This window comes from Spinacia oleracea, chromosome 3, assembly GCF_020520425.1.
Source record: "Spinacia oleracea cultivar Varoflay chromosome 3, BTI_SOV_V1, whole genome shotgun sequence".
NCBI lineage: Eukaryota > Viridiplantae > Streptophyta > Magnoliopsida > Caryophyllales > Amaranthaceae > Spinacia > Spinacia oleracea.
Window position 1 is genome coordinate 31,240,085 of NC_079489.1, and position 22,401 is coordinate 31,262,485.

At 39.4% G+C, this 22,401-nt stretch overlaps 2 protein-coding genes across 2 annotated transcripts; both read right to left on the reverse strand.

Moving 5' to 3' along the window:
• Positions 1 to 2,373: 2,373 nt before the first annotated feature.
• On the reverse strand, positions 2,374 to 5,168 carry LOC110801241 (uncharacterized). Its single transcript, XM_056838987.1, has 3 exons — positions 4,979 to 5,168; positions 3,515 to 4,704; positions 2,374 to 3,417 (listed from the first exon to the last, which is right to left on the reverse strand). The coding sequence occupies exons 1-3, from the start codon at positions 5,166 to 5,168 to the stop codon at positions 2,374 to 2,376; spliced, it is 2,424 nt and encodes an 807-aa protein (XP_056694965.1).
• A 1,386-nt stretch (positions 5,169 to 6,554) lies between these two features.
• Positions 6,555 to 13,643, reverse strand: LOC110801245 (small GTPase LIP1). Its single transcript, XM_056840066.1, has 7 exons — positions 13,105 to 13,643; positions 12,248 to 12,339; positions 11,999 to 12,140; positions 10,904 to 11,208; positions 9,397 to 9,450; positions 9,178 to 9,308; positions 6,555 to 6,830 (listed from the first exon to the last, which is right to left on the reverse strand). The coding sequence occupies exons 1-7, from the start codon at positions 13,199 to 13,201 to the stop codon at positions 6,638 to 6,640; spliced, it is 1,014 nt and encodes a 337-aa protein (XP_056696044.1). The 5' UTR covers positions 13,202 to 13,643; the 3' UTR covers positions 6,555 to 6,637.
• Positions 13,644 to 22,401: the final 8,758 nt, after the last annotated feature.

Consider the following 22,401-nt stretch of genomic DNA (forward strand, 5'->3'; position numbering starts at 1 on the left):
ACCGAGCTAGATAATTGAGAGTAACGAGAGCAAGTTGTAATAGCATGGAATGATAGTACTTTTATTGCTTAGGAATCGTATATGTAAACTGACAAAGTTAAGCCATTTTATAGGCCTTTACAATAAGAGTGTAACGTTCGTGCTTAATTGCACATAATTGAACAATAAATACGTAATGAAGGCCGGCTCCATCAATGATTTGTAATGGTTGCCTTCGATCCCAACCGTTGAGAGTGAGTTAGAATGGTGCTGCCATACGACCTGCTGGCAGCCACGTATACAATGCTTGCCACGTCTGTCCACGTCACCAAGAGGGTATTTCCCCCCCTAACAGACACTAAGTGACTGCTGATAATTCTCTGAGAGATATGATAGAATGAAGAAGAAGAAGACAGAATGTAGAAGAAGATAGAGGAAGATCATAAGAGAAAATTGTAGAGAGAGAAAGAGAGATTAGGAAAATTGTAATTTTTTATTGAATGATTAACTTGTAATTACAATTATGGATTTATAATACAAGAGAATCAGTTTTGCTTATCTATAGTTAGCCTATCAACTCACTGACTAACAAACAAATTCTGTTACAACAGAACTGATCAAATAACAGAAAGTCAAATGTTGAATTTTGATCATCAAAGATGAAAGTCAACGATGTTGACTTTTGATCATAATTCTCCCCTAACAATCCTCCCTCCTTAACAAACTTTTCCTCAAGTTTTAAGGTACTACAAAATGGGGATATTTAGATTCAAAATCATCAGCCACTTCCCAAGTAGCATCATGTGGTGATGTACCCTCCCATTGCACCAAAAACTGAACTTGGGCATGGTTCTGAAACGTCACAATGCGCTTGTCAAGTATAGCAGCAGGCATTGGAACACCAGATGATTGCTGACCATGTCGCCAGTGTTGAATATGTGTAGCAAGTGGTAAAGTGCCATGGAAAATTTTCAATTGAGAAACATGGAAAACATTATGAATCTTAGCTGGACTAGGCAACTTTAACTTATATGCAACTTTACCAATTGTAGCAGCCACTTGAAATGACCCATAGTATTTAGGTGAGAGCTTCTGGTTGTGCCTGTTCTGAAAAGTAGTCTGCCTATAAGGCTGGAGTTTGAGCCAAACCCAGTCACCTACCACAAAAGTTCTATCTGATATGCTCTTATCAGATTGTTGTTTCATCCTAACCTGAGCCCTTTGGAGATGGAACTTGACCAAGTTAACCATTTCTTCCCTCCTTTGGAGACTTCTATCCACTTCATCTACTACTGATTCACTAGGAAGGTAAGGGAGATGCAAAGGGGATGGTTGACCATACACAATTTCATAAGGAGTGAGTTGAGTTGCTGAGTGAAAATGAGTGTTATACCATCACTCAGCTAGAGGTAACCAAGCATACCACTCCTTTGGTTGGTCACTACACATGCATCTTAGATAAGTCTCAAGACACCTATTTACCACCTCTGTTTGCCCATCGGTTTCTAGGTGATAAGATGAGGATAATTTGAACTCAGTACCATGTAAACTGAATAGACCCTTCCAGATTTGGATAAGGAAAACTGGATCCCTATCACTGACAATGCTCCTTGGCCACCCATGTAATTTGAATACATGATCAAGGTAAATTTGAGCTACCTGTATTGCAATATAAGGGTGTGAAAGTGCCATAAAATGACTGTATTTACTAAGTCTATCTACCACCACAAAGATGACATCCTTTCCTGCGGATTTAAGGAGTCCAGTAATGAAGTCCATAGATATGTCAAACCAGACAGCTTCAGGAATTGGGAGTGGTTGCAGTAACCCAGGGCTTGCTGCAGTATCATATTTTGCAGATTGGCATTGACTGCATTGTCTCACAAATCTCCTTACATCAGTAGTTAGTCCCTTCCAGTAGAACAAACCTTGCACCCTTTTAATAGTCAACTCTCTACCTGAATGTCCACTCTCAGGAGAAGAGTGCAACCAAGTAATGATTTTAGTTTTTAAAACCATATCAGGTCCTATAACCAGCTTCCCTTTTCTCCTTAACATTTCATCTTGGAGAGTGTAACCTTCCACTAATTCATCAGATTGTAACTTGTGTAGGATGTTCATCAAAGCATCATCCAAGATATAACTAGCCTTGATTAGTGAAGTGAGGTCAGACTGAACAAGAGAAATGGCCATACAAAGAATAGATGCACTAGGCACCCTTGAAAGAGCATCAGCTGCTAGATTCTCCTTTCCAGATTTGTATTGGATATCATAGTCAAAACCCATTAATTTTGACAACCAGAATTGCTAGAAAGGTGTAGAAACTTTTTGTTGCAATAACCATTTTAGACTCTTTTGATCAGTTCTGACAGTGAAGTGTGAGTTCAAAAGGTACTACTCCCATTTTCGAACAGCACACACTATGGCCAACAATTCTTTTTCATACACTGACAATCTTTGCCACTTAGGTCCTAGTGCTCTGCTTATAAAAGCTAAGGGATGGTTATCCTGCATCAACACTGCTCCAATGCTAGTATTGGATGCATCTGTTTCCACTACAAATGGCTTAGCAAAATCTGGCACTGCTAATACATGAGCAGTTACTATAGCTTTCTTAAGGGAGAGAAAAGCTGTGTGAGCTTCATCAGACCAAGAGAATGCTTCCTTTTTAAGAAGATTAGTGAGTGGCTTACTAATCAAAGAATAATGCATGAAAAACTTCCTATAGTAACCAGCTAACCCCAAGAAACTCCTTAAATCTTTGACTGACTTAGGTACTGGCCAACTTTCCACAGCAGCAATCTTGTTGGGATCAGTTTCAACTCCTGTTGCAGAGATGAAATGGCCTAAGTATTCCACCCTATCAATAGCAAAGCTACACTTGCTGGCATTAGCAAACATTTGATGCACCCTCATTAACTCAAACACCTGAGCCAAATGTCCCCAATGTTGCTCCTTATCTCTGTTGTATACAAGAATGTCATCAAAGAAAACCAAAACACACTTTCTGAGTAGTGGTTTGAAAACACTATACATCCAATTCTGAAAAGAAGCAGGAGCATTAGTGAGTCCAAAAGGCATCACAAGAAATTCAAAATGTCTTGAATGTGTCTTGAATGCAGTTTTGTACACATCATGTTCATGCACCCTTAACTGATGGTAACCTGCTCTTAGATCCAACTTACTAAAAACTGCAGCACCAGCCGATTCATCTATCAACTCATCAATCACTGGTATAGGGAATTTTTTCTTTATAGTTCTATTGTTCAGTTCTCTATAATCCACACAAATCCTCCAAGTGCCATCTTTCTTGCCTACCAAGACAACTGGTGAAGCAAATGGACTAGAACTGTTCTGTATCACCCCTCTTTCAAGCCTATCTTGGACCAAATGTTCAATTACATCCCTTTGTTTTAATTTAGTGGATATCTGGAGGGTCTAATGTTAACATGCCTAGCATTAGGCTCCAGGGGTATAGTATGGTCAAACACCCCCCTGTGAGGTGGCAACTCTGAAGGGTCTGCAAAGATATCACTGTACTTGTCTTTAAGAGCTTTAACTCAAGTGAATGATGTTGCTGGAGTTCTGTATTTTGCAAAGACATAAAAGAAACATCTCTTACTTGCAAAAGACAAAGTTGTACTGCATTATTGATCAGCTTTGCTGATGGTGTGCCCTCTACAACTTTCACCTTTTGTGGATGGATGCCCCTCAATACAAACTGTCCTCCATCTATGGTGAACTCCATTGATAAAGCCTTAAAATCCCAACATATAGGCCCTAGTGTTGCCAACCATTGAACACCAAGAACCATGTCACAACCTCCCAAAACAATTAGCATCATATCAGCTGTAAATGATCTACCCTGCATGGTCCAAGTAAACCCTTTGCAGACATGTTGGCATGCTAGATGATTCCCATCTGCTACTGTGACAGCCTGCGAAGGTATGGAATCAATTACACAGCCCAACTTCTTAGCTAACTCAAGATCAAGGAAGTTATGGGTACTTCCAGAATCCACCAAAACATGAAACAACTTGCTATTCCTAGTACCTGTGACTCTCATAGTCTGAAATTTTTGATTCCCAGAAAGTGCATTAAGAGATAAAATGGGTTCAACAACTCCAGTACTATCCAAATCATCCCCTTCATCCTTACTGTCATGTGAATATTTCTCCTCATTACTACTAGATATTTCCACACTAAACAGCTGGGGTTCCTTAAATTGGCATTTACGTGTTCTGTCATATGGAGCATCAAAATAATAGCATAGCCCTTTGGTAATTTTTTCAGCTCTCACATCTGCTAGAATATGCCTAAAGTTCGTAGCATATCTTGGGTTAAATTTGGTGAGTTGATTGGGTTTTGTGTTTGGTATAGGTAGCAAAGCAGGTAGGCCAGAGTTCATGGGTTTGTTTGTGTTTAGTGGTACAGCTTGAATAGCTTTCTGTGAATAGGAACTTGGTTTGGCTGCATAAGTTTTCTGTGAGAAAGCTACAGTTTGTTCTTCTTGCAGTCTAGCAAACTCAACAGCTTCAGATATAGTGGTAGGTTTAAAGGCTCTAACAAAAGGTTTAACAGTTGGATTTAAGCCACCAATATAGCTTTCCAACACAAATTCTTCAGGCAAACCACGATGAGTGTTCAAGACATCAGACTTTAAATCATTAAAATCATCTAAGTATGACTCTATGGAATCGGTTTGTTGCAGCTTATTGAATTGCTCTACAGTTGGTACCCCTTACATCCTTAAATCTTGTAGACAAATCAAGATAGAATTCACCCCAATCCACATTTCTTTTGACTGACAAATAACTTGTTACCCACTTCTCAGCTTTGTCAATCATATTTAATGAGGCCAAATCCACTTTGTGTTCATCACTAACATTTCACAGACTAAAATATCTACTGCACTTTTTAATCCAAACTCTACTATTAGTGCCATCAAACTTTGGAAAAGAAATTTTAGGATTATACCCAAAAGTCTTAGAAGAATTACCATCTTTTGGAGCTTCAGTATATTTGCTGTTCTCAGAACTAGAATCCCTCATTTGATTCTTCATCTCCAAAAGCAGACTCATCAATCCATCCAGTTTCTTGGATTGGTCTTCAATCTGAGCAGATTGACTCTCCATCCTTCTTGATTGTTCAAGCATTTTTTCCTCCAATTGTTTCAAGTGATCATCCATTGCTCGTTTAGTTGCAGGAGCCAGATTGCTACAATCAACCAAATTTCAGTGTTCCAGTTGCTTGAATCTGAACCCATATTTTGTGATTTCAAAGTTTCCCAGAAGATCACACTAGACTGTCAGTCAATCGAGTGTAATCAGAGTTGCTCTGATACCAATGTTCAGGACACTAAGTCACTGTTGATAATTCTCTGAGAGATATGATAGAATGAAGAAGAAGACAGAATGTAGAAGAAGATAGAGGAAGATCAGAAGAGAAAATTGTAGAGAAAGAAAGAGAGATTAGGAAAATTGTAATTGTTATTGAATGATTAACTTGTAATTACAATTATGCATTTATAATACAAGAGAATCATTTTTGCTTATCTATAGTTAGCCTATCAACTTACTGACTAACAAACAAATTCTGTTACAACAGAGATGATCAAATAACAGAAAAGTCAAATGTTGACTTTTGATCATAATTCTCCCCTAACAGAAAAATCATAATTACGGCAATTATGAATTAGGGCAATACACATTTCAATCAAATTGAAAAATTACCCGAGAAGGATGAGAATTGGAGAGATAGAGAGAGAAAGCCAATAACGGAGAGGCCTCGTCGCCGGAGAAGAATGAGAGAGTGAGTGTTTTGAGGAGTGAGAATTCGAAGAGAGAAAACCGATAGCGTGGAGGGCCTCAATCAGTTAAGTAGGCTGTGCAATGGGGGCGGATCAGGGTCGGGTCGGGTAGGAACAGAATAATATTTGAAAGGACTGACTGGGTCAGCCCCATTTATCATGACCCGACCCGACCCGTCCGGCCCATTTACTGATTCTATAGCTCAAAACATAATCCAATCCAAATACCATAACGATCCACTATACATCTGTAATGGTAAGCTGCGATATTTCTGATTCTTTAACGCAGGACAGAGTGCAGGGTCTGGTTGTGCAGTTGTAATTAATTTGGATAGTGGTATTTAAAAACAAAACTATTTGACTTTCTATTTTCATTTGCTTTGAGCAGACGACCACGAGGCACCAACTGAAGGAAGTAAATGTAGAAAACCTTAGTCTTGTGTATCACAACAGAATCTAGATCGAAAGCCCACGTTGCTTAGGGTGGCATGCAATTGCAAGGCTTAGGAGAAAAACCTTTTATTGAAACCTTAAAGAACCTTAAGTCTTATATTGTGCATCAATTAGTCTTGTCTGTTTTACGATATGATCTCTGTGACTGTCAGTGTCACTGCCCTTTGTAACTTGTACTAGACCTCAAAAAAGCTCTCTACTAAGCAAGCATATTGGGAACTCCCGTGGCCCGTTCATACATTTTTTGGATTTATGAAATCTACATCAGAGGGTGTGTGGCTCATTAGGAGCATACTTCAAATAATAAGCTGCATAAAATCAATAATGTTTTGTTTTAATAGAAAAATTACGATATGAATACCCAACTTCTGAATATAAAAAACTTGCTTATTTTCTTCAAACATTAATATCCGTACGTTTTGATTTAGTATAACTGAGTTCTGCAGCACTGGCCAGACTATAACGAGGCACGTTATTGACTTCTGGGGTCAACATTGGACGCTGAGGGTAAAGTGTCGGGGGAGGAGTAAGGTTGTGTTGAGCCGGCATGGGAGGAAGCACATTGTACTTGTAAGGATCCCCGTTTAAGCTGCAACATGAAAGAATCAAACAAAATTACATAAAAACCAACACTACACAGAACAAATGTCAGACAATTTCTACAACTTACATGTTACATAAACAAAACAAAAAACTTCAGGTGCATTTCTGGCAAAGAAAATTCTTCATCATCTTAAAAGCCAAAAGGTCAAATACTGTGCAAATGTGTGTTTTCTCCACATTGAACTTAAATTATCAATACAAATGCTTAATAAATAAGGAAAAATTACATTTAATAATCCAACCTTTTGACGATTTTCCGTTAATAATCCAACCTTTCGATTAATATCTAATAATCCAACCTTTGCACCCCATTAACTTTTATTGCTCCTAACCGGTCATCAACCCACTATAGCAGGTAATATGGACACGTGTCATGCATACATTCGCTATAATTTATTAAAAAATTAATTATTTTTTTTCCTTCATTTTTTCTGACTTTTCTTTCTTTCTTCTTCCTTCCTCCTTCACTCATGCCTGTAATTTTTGTTATAGTGAGAGTCAGAGTTAGCCCTCCTCCCCACTCACTCTCTCTCTCTCTACACCACCACCATATAAAACCACCGCCTTCCTCTGCTCTTCCACAGTTCCACCACTTCCCTCCACTACCGCCACGCTCATCTCCTTTCTCCTTTCCTCCACCCCGTAACTCACCGTTCACTTTCTCCTCTCACTATCACTTACGCACCCCGCAATTCCTCGTCATTTGCCCTACATCATTGGCTGCTTCGTCCATAAACTAAATTCAGTGAAGCATCCATAAAAAGGAGATCGAGAGGAGGGAGAGAAAGAGGAGATTGAGGGGAGCACCCATCCTTACCACCGCGACTCCACTGTCGCCTAACCTATTGTTTCCCTCAAAACCTTTCGAATTCCACCATCTGAATCCATACGACCTTTACCCATAAACACAAAGCTAATTAAAACACTCAGTAGCCAATAACCGTAACACAAACTCACGCACATTACCTATTTTCACTCTCCTATGGTCCACCGCAACACCAGTACACCACCTTGACTCCACCACCTTTGCACCACCCTATCAGCGTGCCTCCAACCACCCAATTAAACCCCGCCCCTTTTGGTCCAACCCATCTCATCTCGCGCAAGCCCATGCCATTTAATTTTCTACTCCTCCTTTGTTTCGTGCCTCACCAAGTACGGGTTTTGAAAGTTGAAACTCATTACCGATTTACTGTAGACATAAATTAAAATATCAATATTTACTTCCTTTTCATGGATTTTAAAAAAAATAAAAATAAAAATAAAATAAAAACGTGACCTTTTTAGCCGTTCTCCCGTCAGTTAGGAGCAATAAAAGTTAATGGGGTGTAAAGGTTGGATTATTAGACATTAATCAAAAGGTTGGATTATTAACGGAAAATCGTCAAAAGGTTGGATTATTAAAAGTAATTTTTCCAATAAATAAAAGTTGTGCAGTAATCATATTTTTGCACTTAAATAAGTATCCTACGTCAAAAAGTCAAAAGAACATATGTTGGGCTAGATACCCAACTGATTGGATCACATTCATGTTGTTAAGGTATGGATAAGGATGTGATCATAGGAGTAAACTCTAGTGTGTTGGTTGTACTTAGTAGGCAGAAACTTCATAAAGTGGCTGGACTCTCTAAAGCTTGTAGCACAAAAGGTTGAAGACTTAAGACACTAACTAGAACCAAAAATGTTTTAAATTTGGCACGAACTTAGCTTACAACTAATTTGACAACATGAGCCATCAGCATATAGGTGACCATCTCTGTAGCGGAAGTATTTTGTTTTCAGGGAAACTTAGAAACATAACTTGAGAATCTTGGGTTTTCACCTTTCAGTTCCAGCATACTCATAATACATAGGAAATGGGAATTAATGAACAATCTTCCGGTGTCATTGTAACATATATATAGATCATAAGTTGTTTATAATCAACAGATTGATTAAAGGTGCTCGGATTAGATATGAAAACAGCCAGGAAGCTTCCCTTTTCTAACTATCTATGCCTCTAAAATATTCATTGGCCTTGAGAGCTAAAGAAAATGATTCTCAATAAAGATCAAGTAGGAGATGTAACAAATAGCATTAAAATGTCTCCAAATTGACTAGGTAATTTAAAATCTTAGTTGCCTGGGTAATTATATTTATATTTACAGCTTCCTGTCAAAACAGTGGTTACTCAAAATAACAAATCCAACACATAAACTCCCAAAAAAGAAAAAAGAAAAAAGAAAAATTTGGAGAGAACTGAAAAAAGAAATAAATTTGATTGAAGTCTGAGAGGCAAATGATGATAGAGAAAGAAACAAGCGATTCTGTGTTGCAGGATGACTGGACTATACCTTGTATGGTTTATGGATTGATCTTTGCAACTTGTTATGTCATCAGATGACCGAAATGACCTTTGAATTGGAGAAACAGACCATGGATTTGATGGTGGTAATCGATCGGAAAAATATCTCCTCCTTATTAACTGTATAAACAAATGATTAATAACGTAAGAAAAACTGTCCAGAAAGCACAATCTCCAGAGAGCCTACTGAAAATGAAAGAAGACAAACCATGCGGAAGAACTTTGTCACAGCTTCTTTATCAAACCTAGATTCTTTGGCAGCCTGCACAATTACAAACACATGCTTCAATGTGTAACCAACTTATGAGAAGCCACAGGAAGGTCATGAAACGTTCAGTAATTTCATCAAACGTTTTTTAAATCATGCAGAAAAATAGAATAACCTGTTCACAATTTCTTCCTAACAAATACTTCGTACAATACAAGAAAAGCACCAAGCCACACACTGGCATCACTATTACAACAAATACAATCTAGACATATTGATACATTTAAATGGAATCCACACAAGAAAAATTGCTTTTTTATTCAACAGTTCAATTACCAAAACACCACTAATAACTTGCAAACCAGATACTTTTCTTCCACTCTTTTATTATCAACATTTTCTTTTCATGGTCTCCAATGCAAACCTTTGACAATTACTTCTTCTAAGCACATATCACTAAAATGTATGAAAAGTTGATATTTAGAAAATATACACTGAATTTAATCTAAGAAGATCCCACGTGATAAGATATACTCCGTATTTTTATTACATTTGTACAAATGTAATTCGTATAAAGTAAAAACAGAGGAACCAAGGAAGCATGTTATATGGAACCTCAGTACTAACACTACTAAGTTATTTATGTCTGAAGTAAGTAGACTACAAGAGGATCAGAATGTTACAGATCACTCAACAAAGGCACAAGTTTTCACAAAGACAAGGAAATCAAAAGCTGAGAGGACAAACCCCCCACACCATTCCCTCCCCAAAAAATTAAATAAATTAAAAATTGATTGCAAAATTGCCATCCGCCCATGGAGAGACAACCAGTAATACAATTCACGGACATATGATGGAGTCTAATACTGTAAAAACTGCATGGAGGGAAATCTTTGATCTACAGGATCAATGTCTAAGACTTTAATACATGAGATAGCATTCAGCTTAGCATAGAGTGACAGGGTATTCTTATTATCTTGCTCATGTGCAACAAAATCGGATATGTGAAGAGAGGAGAGAAGAAGTATCAAAGAACTATGTATAAAAGTAATAAAACTAACTAGTTTTCAAAGCTTTGCATCCAAACTATTGATGATTTTATCCATTTGATGTTTATAATTGTAAAAGATATACTCTAACGAAAATCAGGTAGATACAACTCATACAAGACCTTAACTTATCCAAGATCCTCATTCCTCAACTCAAAGTTAACACAGTAGTAGGACTTTAGGACTTAGGAGTATGACGAGAAGAAGATTATGGTTTGATCATAAAATACAAATGTTCAAGAATATTTTTTTCTGTATTGAACTTCCAAGTTTGTAATCAACATATGCTCTGAACGAAAGAGAAATAGATGATTATTGAAAGCAATTCTAACTAAAGCAAAGAATTCCTGTCATAGAAACTCTAATGAATAAGGGAAATATTTTATAAGCTCCTGAAACCAAGCAGTTAAAGGCACAGCCACAAATGTGGTGACATGGGCTAGACATTCAAAACTTACAGCTATCAATGCTCCATTGCCAGGAAAACTCTCAGTAAGTGGCAATTCCTCGCTTGCTGGAAGAAGCCCCTGCTTCTCAACCCATTGCCGAGCTACATCCACAAGATTACCACTGCTTCCTTGAGTACCTTCTTTTGCTGCAATATCTGCTTTATTACTGACAACAATGTACGGAATAGGAAGACCACCAGGGCCTCCAACTCCCATTGGAGCAGAAAACGTCCCACTTGCAGCAATTTCTGCCGCCCATTTATGCAAACTTGTTTTTGTTCTCCGTTGTGAGAGATCATAAACAAAAATGACACCTGCATTTAAAGGTCCGACACAGTGAACGAAGTTACCAATAACTACAACTGGTTTTGGTTCAACAAATCACTATTTCAGGATACTTGTCAACTTGTCAGGATTCCAAAACTATTTAATACCTCAGTCAGAATGAAGTCCACTTGGAATTTCGGAGGGAAATGGACTCAATGAGGTCCAAATATTAGCTTTAGCTTCAGATTTAATGCCATAGAAGTACAAAACTATAGAAGTACAAAACTATAGAAGTCATGTTATTTTGTATTCACCGCATATAAAACCGTAATACAAGTGTATATGCTTAAAACTATAATGATGTTATTTTGGATTGATAAACAATAAATTTTGAGATTTGCTTTTCTCACTTGTATTTGTGACTTATTGGGATTCGTGACTCAAAACCACGTCCTTTATACAGTACTAAATTAACCTCAAGAAGGTATAAGTATATGATAATCATACTTGTATAACCACCATACTTGGACAGATAGTGAGTACAGAAGTTTCCTGTATCATCATCCTCCAAGTTTGTTATTTAAAGCCACTAGCAATGGTGCAACCCACACAAACTTTTAAAAGGTGTAGAACCATAACTTAAACCTTTTACAATTAATGACTCAGGTCTTAACCATATCTAATAAATCATTATTAACTATTTGTGCAGCATGTATAATATGCGTAAAAGAAAGAAAAACAGCTTGGAGGCGCCATCACGTCTGTCCAAAAGGTTGAAAAGGTCGGGTCATCATCAAAGTGAAAAAAAGATAACGAAGCATTAATTAACCATCTTACCATTAATTTGCGTGTAGAAAAGTGATCGGCAGTCTTTATAACGCTCATGGCCTGAGATATCCCATAATTCAACAAAGAAATTTCTTTCAACATCACCGCTAATGCTATTTGATGAACTACTAGGGCTTCCACAAGTAATGTGCTGAAGGCCAAAAAGTTAAGCAGAGCATCAGCAATGACAAATGTTATAATTTACCTCAGTAGTTGCTTCAAACTTTACTACAAATGCACAAGGAACTTTAAAACAACCTTCACGTTAACTGAACATCCTATTGTTTGAGAAGGACGAGTGATGGAAGAACCTTTGGTGATTAAATCTACAAGAGAAGTTTTTCCCACACCTGCCTCATAAGAAAAAGAAACCAGGTATTGAATACAACCACTAGGATGAAAAAAGTTCAAATCAGGGATTCCATTCAAGTTTGATGTACTCATATTAGCCAATACCCACAGTCAATGCCTCTACTTCTGGTTAATTTGGGTCAGTTTTGAAGGTAAATGTAGGCAGTACTCAGATATAGAATCACATATCCATGTGATCTCGAAACAATAAGAGTTATTGGCGTTATTAGATTTGCAAAAGAGATATAAAGATATTGAAGCAATTCGATTTCCCAGATTTCTATGACTTTGAACAAACTTAAAGCTACCAAAAAAATTACGAGCAACCATCAAGCAAACCCTATGAAGCAACATTACACATTACTGAGTACCTCCCTCGGCACCTATCCTATTAGAATGGCATAAGGATAATGCATTTATTTACAGAGCATAAGGTAATATTATGAACACACCATAAGCTAGTAAGCCATAATTTCATCAAAAGTTGTATAGTTAAAGCCCCCCTTAGCCCTAACCACCCAGTTCCAACCCCAATCCTAGTATTTTGGCATTCTATCAAATTCGAAGAAACTAAAATAATTCATCATTCCCAAATCTCAACATACACATTACACGGATCAGCTCAAATCACCATCAAATCTAATAAGAAACAGTATGAATCATAGGATAAGTTCCAGCAAACCTCATATCATGATTCAATGAAGCAGTATATGGAGATCATATAAAAGTAAAACAAATCACTAAAAAGTGAACCCAAACATTACCTGAATCTCCAACTACAAGAACTCGGACCTGCCCACAAAGGGGGCCACCGTTTTGCTCCTTATTATTATCTCTCTCTCGCTCCCTCCAGAACATCATCTCACATATAAATTAACAGGAAACCTTTTGATGTTTCAATCATACATCAAATTCAGCTCCTACTAAACGCAATGTACAGATTTTTTATTTTTTTTGAAAAGATTTGTTTATCGAACAAATGCTTTGCAAAGTTGAAACCCAGAAAATAAAATTGCATAACAGTAGTGATGAAATGGTGCAAAATACTAAATACCCACTTCAAGAAATCAATATGAAAATACTAGCACAGATCTTGGCAACTGCGATTTTGTATGAAAGAATCCTTTAATATAATGAAGAATTTTGGAAATAAATACAGTACAATTAATGGAAATATTACAATGGTGCGCTATTTAAACTGATCCTCCAATAATACACTTTTTGAGAATCCAATTTGATTGACAGTTTTCTGTTAGAATTTCTCCTACGTCTTGTACTTTTGTTCTACATTGCTGAAAGAATAAGAAATGTGTACTCCGTTTAGTTTAGTTTAGTTCAATTTAATTCAATTCAGTTAAGTTCAGCTCCATTCAATTCAGTTCAAACGAACGCGTATTCTTTAATGATCGTATTTTATTATTATACTATTAAATATTACTATTAATAAGTATATTGTAATGTTCATCTTTATTTACTATTATTATTATTGTTATTATTGTTGTTGTTGTTGTTGTTTCATTATTGTTATTGTAAATATTAACATTATTATTTATTATTTATTATGTAATATTCATTCAGTTCCATTCAGTTCAGTTCAGTTCAGTTCAGTTCATATGCAGTTCAGATTAGTTCAACCAAAAAAGCTCAGAAAAACAGGGCCTAGTGTGAGGGGGTCGAAAAAGCACGAGGTTAATGCGTGACCTCGTCCCTCGTGGGTGTGACGATTCTTTTTATTCAATCAAGTGTAATTGGATTTCCTGTGAGTATACACCCAATTGACTTGTAATATAGGAGTCGCCATTCAGTTTTTAACGACAATGAGAAAAACTGACAAAACCCGGTTATCGTGACATAAAGGGAGTGCAATTATGTTTGACCACGACGGCCGTAGGTTCCCTTGTGATCCTTGGTGTGGGGATCTCTCAACATACACCCGCAAGGTAGAGATTGAGGGTTCGGGGGACTGTAACTACCGAGAGGAGTACTTCGCTCGTCGATAACTCCAGAGGCAGGATATCCTTACTAGCTCAGCATAAATAATTGAAGGGACATGCGTTAACTATTAAACTAATCTGAGTTGATTTTAGCAATATGCAACATATAATACTAGATCGATCGCGATTATCTGATTTAAATAACATTAAGGGACCTAGCATGATAATCCAATTTCCCAAAAATATTATATTTGTTAGGCGTGATAGAACAATCAGATTTAGTTAGTTTAACAGTTCATAAAAAGGGCGAGGAAAGCAATTAAATCATCGAGAAGGGGCACATTACGACGCACCCTTGAGAGGTGCGTCACGGTTCTCAGAAAACTAACCACTTTGACTTTGCTATTTCTCCTTTTTATTTAACGAATCTCAATTATGGGACAGGATACGTTCTGTTCGATTTATGGATCGATTGCGACAGAACGCGTGAACAGTTTCGCAGCGAGAGGCTTAGGCTAAGGGTTGGAGTCAATACTCAGAATATTATTATGTGTTGTTGTGTTCTTTTCACGTCGAATTTAGGGGTCTATTTATAGGGAAGAGTTCGTGGAAAGATAGAATTGCAGAGTTCTAATCCATAAAGAATTAGGAAAAAACACGTACCCAGGTATTTTCAGCGCCCATGCCTGGGCGCCGAAGATGGCCAGGCGTTGAAAATAGGGTCTGGGCTGTTTTCTTGGTCAGATTCGGATTCCTGAAATCCGTAGAGTTTGAGATTAATTCGAGTCTTTTAGCGCGTATCAATTTTATGACGGAATGCGTCTGGGCCCGTTACGAACTCTAGGCTCGTTAGGATTTTAATTTAATACGTAACTCTTATTTCCGAATCATATTAGGAATAGGATTCTCGCAGTTTTCTATCTCATTTAGGATTTATGTTGGAATGCAACACCTAATTCTGACAGGTTTCTATCTTTTATGATTTGTCACTTTTAGAAGCTACCTTTTACGGCAGTTACTATTTTTAGCAGGTATCCATAAATAGCAGGTTTCGAGTGAAATGAAAAGGGGAATTGAGATTCGTTTATTTTATAGGAGATGCATTGTCAAGTGGAGATTTATGCTTTCATCATCGAACCTTTCCCTTTCGGGAATGGAGACAAAAGTAGGTGTCTACAGTTAGCCCCCACTTTGACTGAGTCTTGGAGTAAGACGATGGTCAAAGTATTAGACGGAGTGCGTCACACAAGCCATGGTGTATTGTGACCTGTTTTGCGAGGGTCTCACGAGCCCCCGAGTGATAACATTTGACTTAAGGGTCATCACTTGAAGTGTCGACATATCCCTCACGTGTCATTGGGATTTGTCAACTGATAGTATAGAAACTTCCTCACTTTGTCATTGGAAGGATCTAAAGGTGCGTAGAAACTCCCTCACTTTGTCATTGGGAGTAGCTACAGAGTTTTTCGAAATCAAAGCTGTAAAGTGTAATTGGGCCTGGCCAAGCCCAATCACGAGGTAAAATGTTTTTTAAAATTCTCATTTTCAAGGCTAGTTAAACGAGAAAACCCCCTTGTTTTTATAGGACGTAAAACGAAGGAAAATCCAGCTCCCTTGTTTTTATAGGACGTAAAACGAAGGAAAACCCAGCACCCTTGTTTTTATAGGACGTAAAACGAAGGAAAATCCAGCAAAAGTTATCGCTGCAGCGACTAAGGACCTGCGCGGTTTTAATGGCGCAGACCCCGCCGGCTAAAGATGGCGAGCCTGTCCGCTAAGGGTGGACACCCCGTCCGATAGAAGTGGACGAATCTGTTTTTGAAATTTGAAAATAAGGACCTACGCGGTTCGTGGCGTAGACCCCGCCGGCTAAAGATGGCGAACCTTGTCCGCTAAAGGTGGACACCCCGTCCGATAGAAGTGGACGAATCTATTTTGAAATTTGTTTTGCTTTTTTGAAAATAAGGACCTACGCGGTTTGTGACGTAGACCCCGCCGGTGAAGATGGCGAGCCTGTCTTAATTTTGAAGACTTTATTTTTTCGAAAACTGAGGACCTGCGCGGCTAGTGACGTAGACCCCGCCCGCTGAGGGTGGGCGAGCCCTGTCCGCTGAGGGTGGACGTCCCTGAATTCGTTTTCTTTTCGATTTGGGAACTCGCGCGGTTTGTGACGCGATCTTGCCGACTGAAGATGGGCAAGTTCCTATTTCTTTGGTTCTTTGTGATTTCTTTTGAGAATTTCTTTTTATTCATTCTTGCAAGAGCGAATTCTTTCGAGGGGTGCTCGAATTTAGTTGTAACCTGAACGTGGGCTGACAACGTGTTCAGACGGATCTTTGTCTTGCGACCGTCCGCTTTCGTGATTTTGAGCTAGTCTTTACGGCTCGACTTGGTCTTTGATCAGAGGACCGTGCACAAGTGTCAGTGACGTCCTTTCGATGAGGTCGAACCTATTGTTGTTCTTTTTTGAGATATCCAAGCATGATATGGTGTATGACGCAGTCCGGGAATGTGATTTTGATCGCGCGCTCCTCGTTGGAGTCTATTTTTTTCGCGAGCCCCCAAGCACTGGGGCTCGTCGGTTGTTTTTCGCATCTTGTAATCATGTTTGGGGTCATGCTCGTATGTACGAGCGACCTTCTATAGTAGTGTGCTACTTTAGCGAAGCCGTGGAGTGCGACTTTAGTTTTCAGGCGACATCCGGTTTTAGCTTGGCCCGGATTAACCCTTTGACAGACAAACATTTTTTATTTGGAAAACCAATGACTTGACGACACATATTTTTGGTGTTTCGAAGAATGAACATGATATTTAACTTGCTTTTTTTTGAAAAGTGTACATAAGCATTTTCTGAGACGAGTCTAAGTTTCGACCAAGTTTTAATGTTATTATTTCTTTTCTTGCTTATTTGGGAGCTAAAGGTGCTTTGGGCTTGATCCTACTTGCAATAGGGCCTCGTGTTTAGCAACACGGTCTTAAGTCCTTTCCTGTTCCGTGTTTTGTGAAATCTGGGCCTTGGGCTGCATTTTCAGCGCCCAAGGCCAGGCGTTAAACATTTCGGCGCCCAGCCGTGGGCGATGAAAGTCCTTTCCTGGTGATATTTGACTTTCGGATTTCCTAACACGTTTCCGAATGGGATCAGGATGTCATTGGGTGCGTTCAGCTATATATAGGGGCTAGATACGTCCCTATTTTCTACTACTCTCAAATTTTTTCTTTTCTTTTTGTTGTGCTTTAATTATTCATTGCTTTTGTTATGTCGATCCCTACTTTCTCACTCCAACGGACTGTTAGGCGTTAGCTACGGGCCCTTACTCCCACAGAAAAAGCTTTTTTAAAAGAATACCACTTAGAGGCACTTTTAGGCTTACAACAAATTAATATTGATTATAACTTTCTGCATGCTGCCCTAAGCTTTTGGGACTCCGATCATCATGTTTTTGCCTTTCGGGGCAACGAAATATGTCCTTTGCCCGATGAATTTGTTGCGATCCTTGGTTATCCTACTAATGCTACTCCTGTTACCCCTGGCACTATTGAAGAGGGTAAAACAACCATAAGGGCTTTCCTAGGGCTAGATGATAACATGTTTGCTGAAATTGTTGTAGATGATAAGGTTAACTTGGCAAAACTTGTAAAACATCACTTTAGGCCTAGTAAGAATATGACCGAACAGAAATTGAATATCCGAGCCCTTGTATTTTGCTTGTTGAATCATTATTTGCTGTCGAATAACAATGGTGAGTTCGGTGACATAAGGTTGATCCCCTTGATTAGCCAGATGGAAAGTTGCTATTCTATTATGCCGTTGGTTGTTGCCGAGACTTTGCTGAGTGCGGATGAACTGAAGAAGGACGCCAAATCTGAACATTTTAAGGGAAGCCCCCTATTACTGCAGGTGATCGATTTTTCCTTGCGCACGTATACGTCCCTTTTGCATATATTTTTTTTGCCTGGGGCTGAGTTTCAGCGCCCAGGGCTGGGCGCTGGAGTTTCCGGCGCCTGGTCCTGGGCGTTGAAACTGCGCCCCAGGGACCGTTTTTTTTTCTTTTCATTCTTTTGATTCGATCGTACCTGTTTTTGCAGATTTGGCTTGCGGAACGGCTTAGACTTTTGGAAGCTCCTGCTGATCCTAAACATTATCGCCCTATAGCCTTGGGTAACCGAAAATACTTGCACCAAGGCCAGGACGAGGCCGAATGGACCTCCTTTTTTACTTATGGCATTTGTTCTATTAAGTGGGTGGTACCATGGTGGGGTTTGACTACTATGACAGGGGGTTCTGATGTATCGGTTTATGTTTCTTTGTTGGGGCTATCTCGTCCCATTTATATTTTCCCTTACCGAGTCATGCGTCAATATGGTTTAAGGCAGACTATCCCCTTTTCTGATACGGTACCACCTAAGGTAGCGACCTTTTCACAAACACGGGTCTTAGCGTGGGCTAAGTATTATGATGGTCTCCCGCGTTGGGCCGTAGCTACAAATGGCTTTGTGGGTCTTTCTGAAAACTACAAGTTGTGGATGAGCTCCGATGACAAAGATGTGAGGATCGAGGCTCGTAATGGGGAGCCAGCTGAGCTTTTGATACCTCGCATTCGTGTTAAGTATGAGGGTCCTGATTCTGCCAAACCTCGTACCTATAGTGTTAAGACTGTGAAAGCTCGTCCTGATCGAAAGCGAAAGGAAGTTCCTCCCCGTTCCAGTTTCAGGCCTAAAAAGATGTCTAACATGAAGGGGCCTGCTGTTGTTAAAAGAAATGCAAGCTCTCGCGGAGATCGTCGCCGGAACAATGTATGGGTTAGGAAGGCTCAGCCACCTGTAGAAACAGTGGCTAGTCTAGTTGATGATAATAATCCTTCTCCCACCATTGCCTGTTCCCTCGAGGCTGAGCGGGCTATAACTGAGAACGTTTCTGAAGCCCTGGAATCTTTGGAAGTTAGTGTCCAGGAGTCGGTTCTTATGGAGATTGACATTGGGGCAGCGCAGAGGACTGTGGGAGTGGATCCTGCGAATATTGCCCTCTACAAGACTTTATTTGATGATCCAGAAGAACTAGAGTAGTGTAGTTCTTGCTAGGGTGTAGGTGCCCTCTATTTATTTCAGTCGTGTTTGTTTTTATTTTTAGCACTCTGTTTTCCTTCTTATTATAGTTTAATAAAGGCGTATTTTTAGTTTTCATTTATTTTTGTTTCTCCTCTTTTTTATGTATTTTATATGTCTAACACTTTTTGCACAAAGAATATTTTTTTTATTATTTGGACCGAATCCTTGGTAAGGATTGCCTACGTATCTTGTCAGAATCAGGTCGCGCGTAGTTCTAGCTTTTGAATTAGTTCTAGTGTGCCGGATTTCGGTAGATATGCCCTGAGGTGGAAACATATTACTTAGTCGGTCAAATGAGTGAAGTATTTATCATTATTTTCATCTGCCATTTTTTTTTTGCCATAAGTCGTGTAAAATATGAAATTCGAAATTCGACTAATTTGTATGGCTATATTCTTGGTTGGTAAGCCTATTTGGATACGTACTGTACCCCCCAAGTGTTCGTTATTTTTCCGTTGTGTGCGGATAAAATGACGAGCACTTCTGAAAAGAAAACTTTTGGCAGGCAGAGAGTTTCAACGCCCAGGCTGGGGCGTCAGAAATTTCGGCGCCCAGCCCTGGGCGCTGAAAATGACTTGGGCGGTCAATTTTTGACGCTTTGCTTCACATGTTCTTGCGTTTATTTCTATTTCTTTTTTTTGTGCCTTGATATTTTGCTTCGTATTTAAAGTTAATTTTGAGGCTATTTTGGAGGCTTTTTTGACTGTTAGCGTGAAATGCATTTTTGTCCGGATTAATTTTTTCTATTGGTGACTCGAAACAGTTTTGAAAATGGAGTTAGGGTGCGGAAGTTATGAAGATCTTTGTGTAGGCTTTGGAGGTGGGTTGTTAGTGAAGGGTATGATGGAATCTATGTTTTATGAATCTGTTTTTTTGGTAACATTTGCATTGTTTTGGATTTTTGATTTCCTTTGATTTTGGGTTGCATGGATTGGCTCTTATGATGACACTGGTTGGCTTTTTAGGTTTTGGGATATGAATGGGATAGTGTGGTTTATTTTGTGGGTTTCGGGAATTGGTTCCCATGGCACTATTTCAAAACCGAAAGGGCTTTGTTTGTTGGGCCTATAGTGGGCCGCCTCTTTATTTTTGTATTTTGCAAGTACATTTGGTGTTTATTTAGTGTTAGAATAAAATTTTTAGGAGAAATATTACGCCTTTATTGATTCGCAAAGTAAGGAAAACACACTGAAATAAAACTGACCTATATTCTAAGCGGCCTTAGGACCATCTAAAGTCTCTATTATTTTTTTTCTATCAATCTAAAGAACTACTAGGCGCTTTTTTACTAATGGTGCTCTATGTGGCTCAAGCCTGGGGTTTAGTCTCATAAAACTTCGGTCCTTCACCGGTACTCATCTTGAATTCCATTCCTTTTGCATTGACCCACTGATATGTCTTCACCCATCCGTTCTCGACCTCTTCTAGCGTTGATGCAGGAGAGATTAACCGGGTTGGATCGAAACCTTCATCTTGTAAAGCTAGGGTAGTCATCACAGTCTCGTTCTCCATAGGCCTCGATTCGTTAAACAATGTCCATAGAGCCTGGTTGTCCAATATTTCAGCTGTTTTAGTCTTGGTGAGGTGGGGTGCCTCATCCAAGGTGTGGCAGTCATGGAAAATTTCAAATTCGGGTTTTAGCAAGCCATCCTGAACAAAGGGTTCAGGGAAATCACAGCATGGGTGTTCTTCTCCTTCCGGAACGAACATCCCGTTAAGGGTCCTTTGATATGGGGGAAGGAGGGTGGTTTGTTTGGCTTTGTTAAGGCGTAGCCTAGATAGGCGGTCAGCAATATCTTCCTCCGTTGGTTCATAACCTAAGCCAAAGGGAGTTGATTTGTCGGGAAAAGGATGGAATGTGTATTCCTTCTTCCTTATGCCCAATGGGGTTCCTGGGAAATAACCTTGAGCTAACATCATTCTAGGGATGACTCGGGATGCATGCGGGTCTAGGAATGCTGGATCATAATCTTCGATGAACTGGATTGTTTCTTCAATTCTTCCATTTGAAACCCATAAAGGTCGTCTGCAGTTTCGGCCGTTCCAACCATAGTACAACTCACGTCGAGAGGAGGGGCGCGGATTTCTAGTATTACCCCGTTATGGTTAAGTTTAACCATTTGGTGCAAGGTAGAAGCCACACCTCCTAAGTCATGGAGCCAAGGTCGCCCCAAGAGGAGGTTGAAAGTGGGCTTGATATCGATTATTTGAAACTCCGTGGTGCGTGCCACAGGCCCGGTTTGTATGGTAAGGTTGATTTTTCCCAATACAGGCCTTCGGGAGTTATCATAAGCTCGTACCACTTGCGTGGAGGTTTGGAAGTCATCGTTTCCTAGTCCCAAGCAATGGGCGGTTCGCAATGGGCAGACGTTAACCGCCGAACCATTATCTACGAGCGCTAGGGGGATGTTTTGTCCTTTGCATCCAACCACTAGGTAAAGGGCTTTATTGTGAGCACCCCCCTCTTTGGGTAAGTCTTTATCGGTGAAAACTATGGCCTTTTCTCCGGCATCTCTCGTGACATGGCTAACCAATGAGTCAGGTGTGATATCTGTAGGTACTGAGATGAGTTCAAGTGAGCGAATAAGCTTTTCGCGATGTTCCTTTGAAGTACACATAAGATCCCAGATGGTAATCTCGGCCTTGGTTCTTTTTAGTTGTTTCAGGAGAGGATTTTCAATGACTTCCGCGACGGTGGCGTGCCGTCCATTCTCAGGAGTTTGCCTAACCGGGATGTCGTCCATAGGAGGTGGGTTAATATCCGGTTGGTATATTCTTCCGGATCGGGTGAGGTTGTCGACCTCGGGCTCCTGAGGGGTGGTGTCAATGAGAGCATACCCGGGCCAAGTTTCAGTGAAGAGGTCCTGGCCCGAGACTTGAGATAGGTAAATATCTTCAGCATCATCATTCCACACACCGCACACTTCCCTCTCGATTCGATCCATAGGGACCACAGCGAGTGGTGCACCTTGAGGTGTAATATACACCGTGGGGTCGAAATTCTCTGGTTGGTCGAGAGAG

Excerpts from the sequence above, each read along its gene's own strand:
- LOC110801241 (XM_056838987.1), bottom strand. The coding sequence starts at position 5,168 with ATGGATGATCACTTGAAACAATTGGAGGAAAAAATGCTTGAACAATCA. Across the intron at positions 4,705-4,978 it reads TACTGAAGCTCCAAAAGATG|AGCAATTCAATAAGCTGCAA; the intron begins GTAATTCTTCTA and ends TACCAACTGTAG. Across the intron at positions 3,418-3,514 it reads AGCTCTTAAAGACAAGTACA|ACCCTCCAGATATCCACTAA; the intron begins GTGATATCTTTG and ends TGTTAACATTAG.
- LOC110801245 (XM_056840066.1), bottom strand. The coding sequence starts at position 13,201 with ATGATGTTCTGGAGGGAGCGAGAGAGAGATAATAATAAGGAGCAAAAC. Across the intron at positions 12,141-12,247 it reads GATGTTCAGTTAACGTGAAG|CACATTACTTGTGGAAGCCC; the intron begins GTTGTTTTAAAG and ends TTTGGCCTTCAG. Across the intron at positions 9,451-10,903 it reads GCAATGGAGCATTGATAGCT|GCTGCCAAAGAATCTAGGTT; the intron begins GTAAGTTTTGAA and ends GTAATTGTGCAG.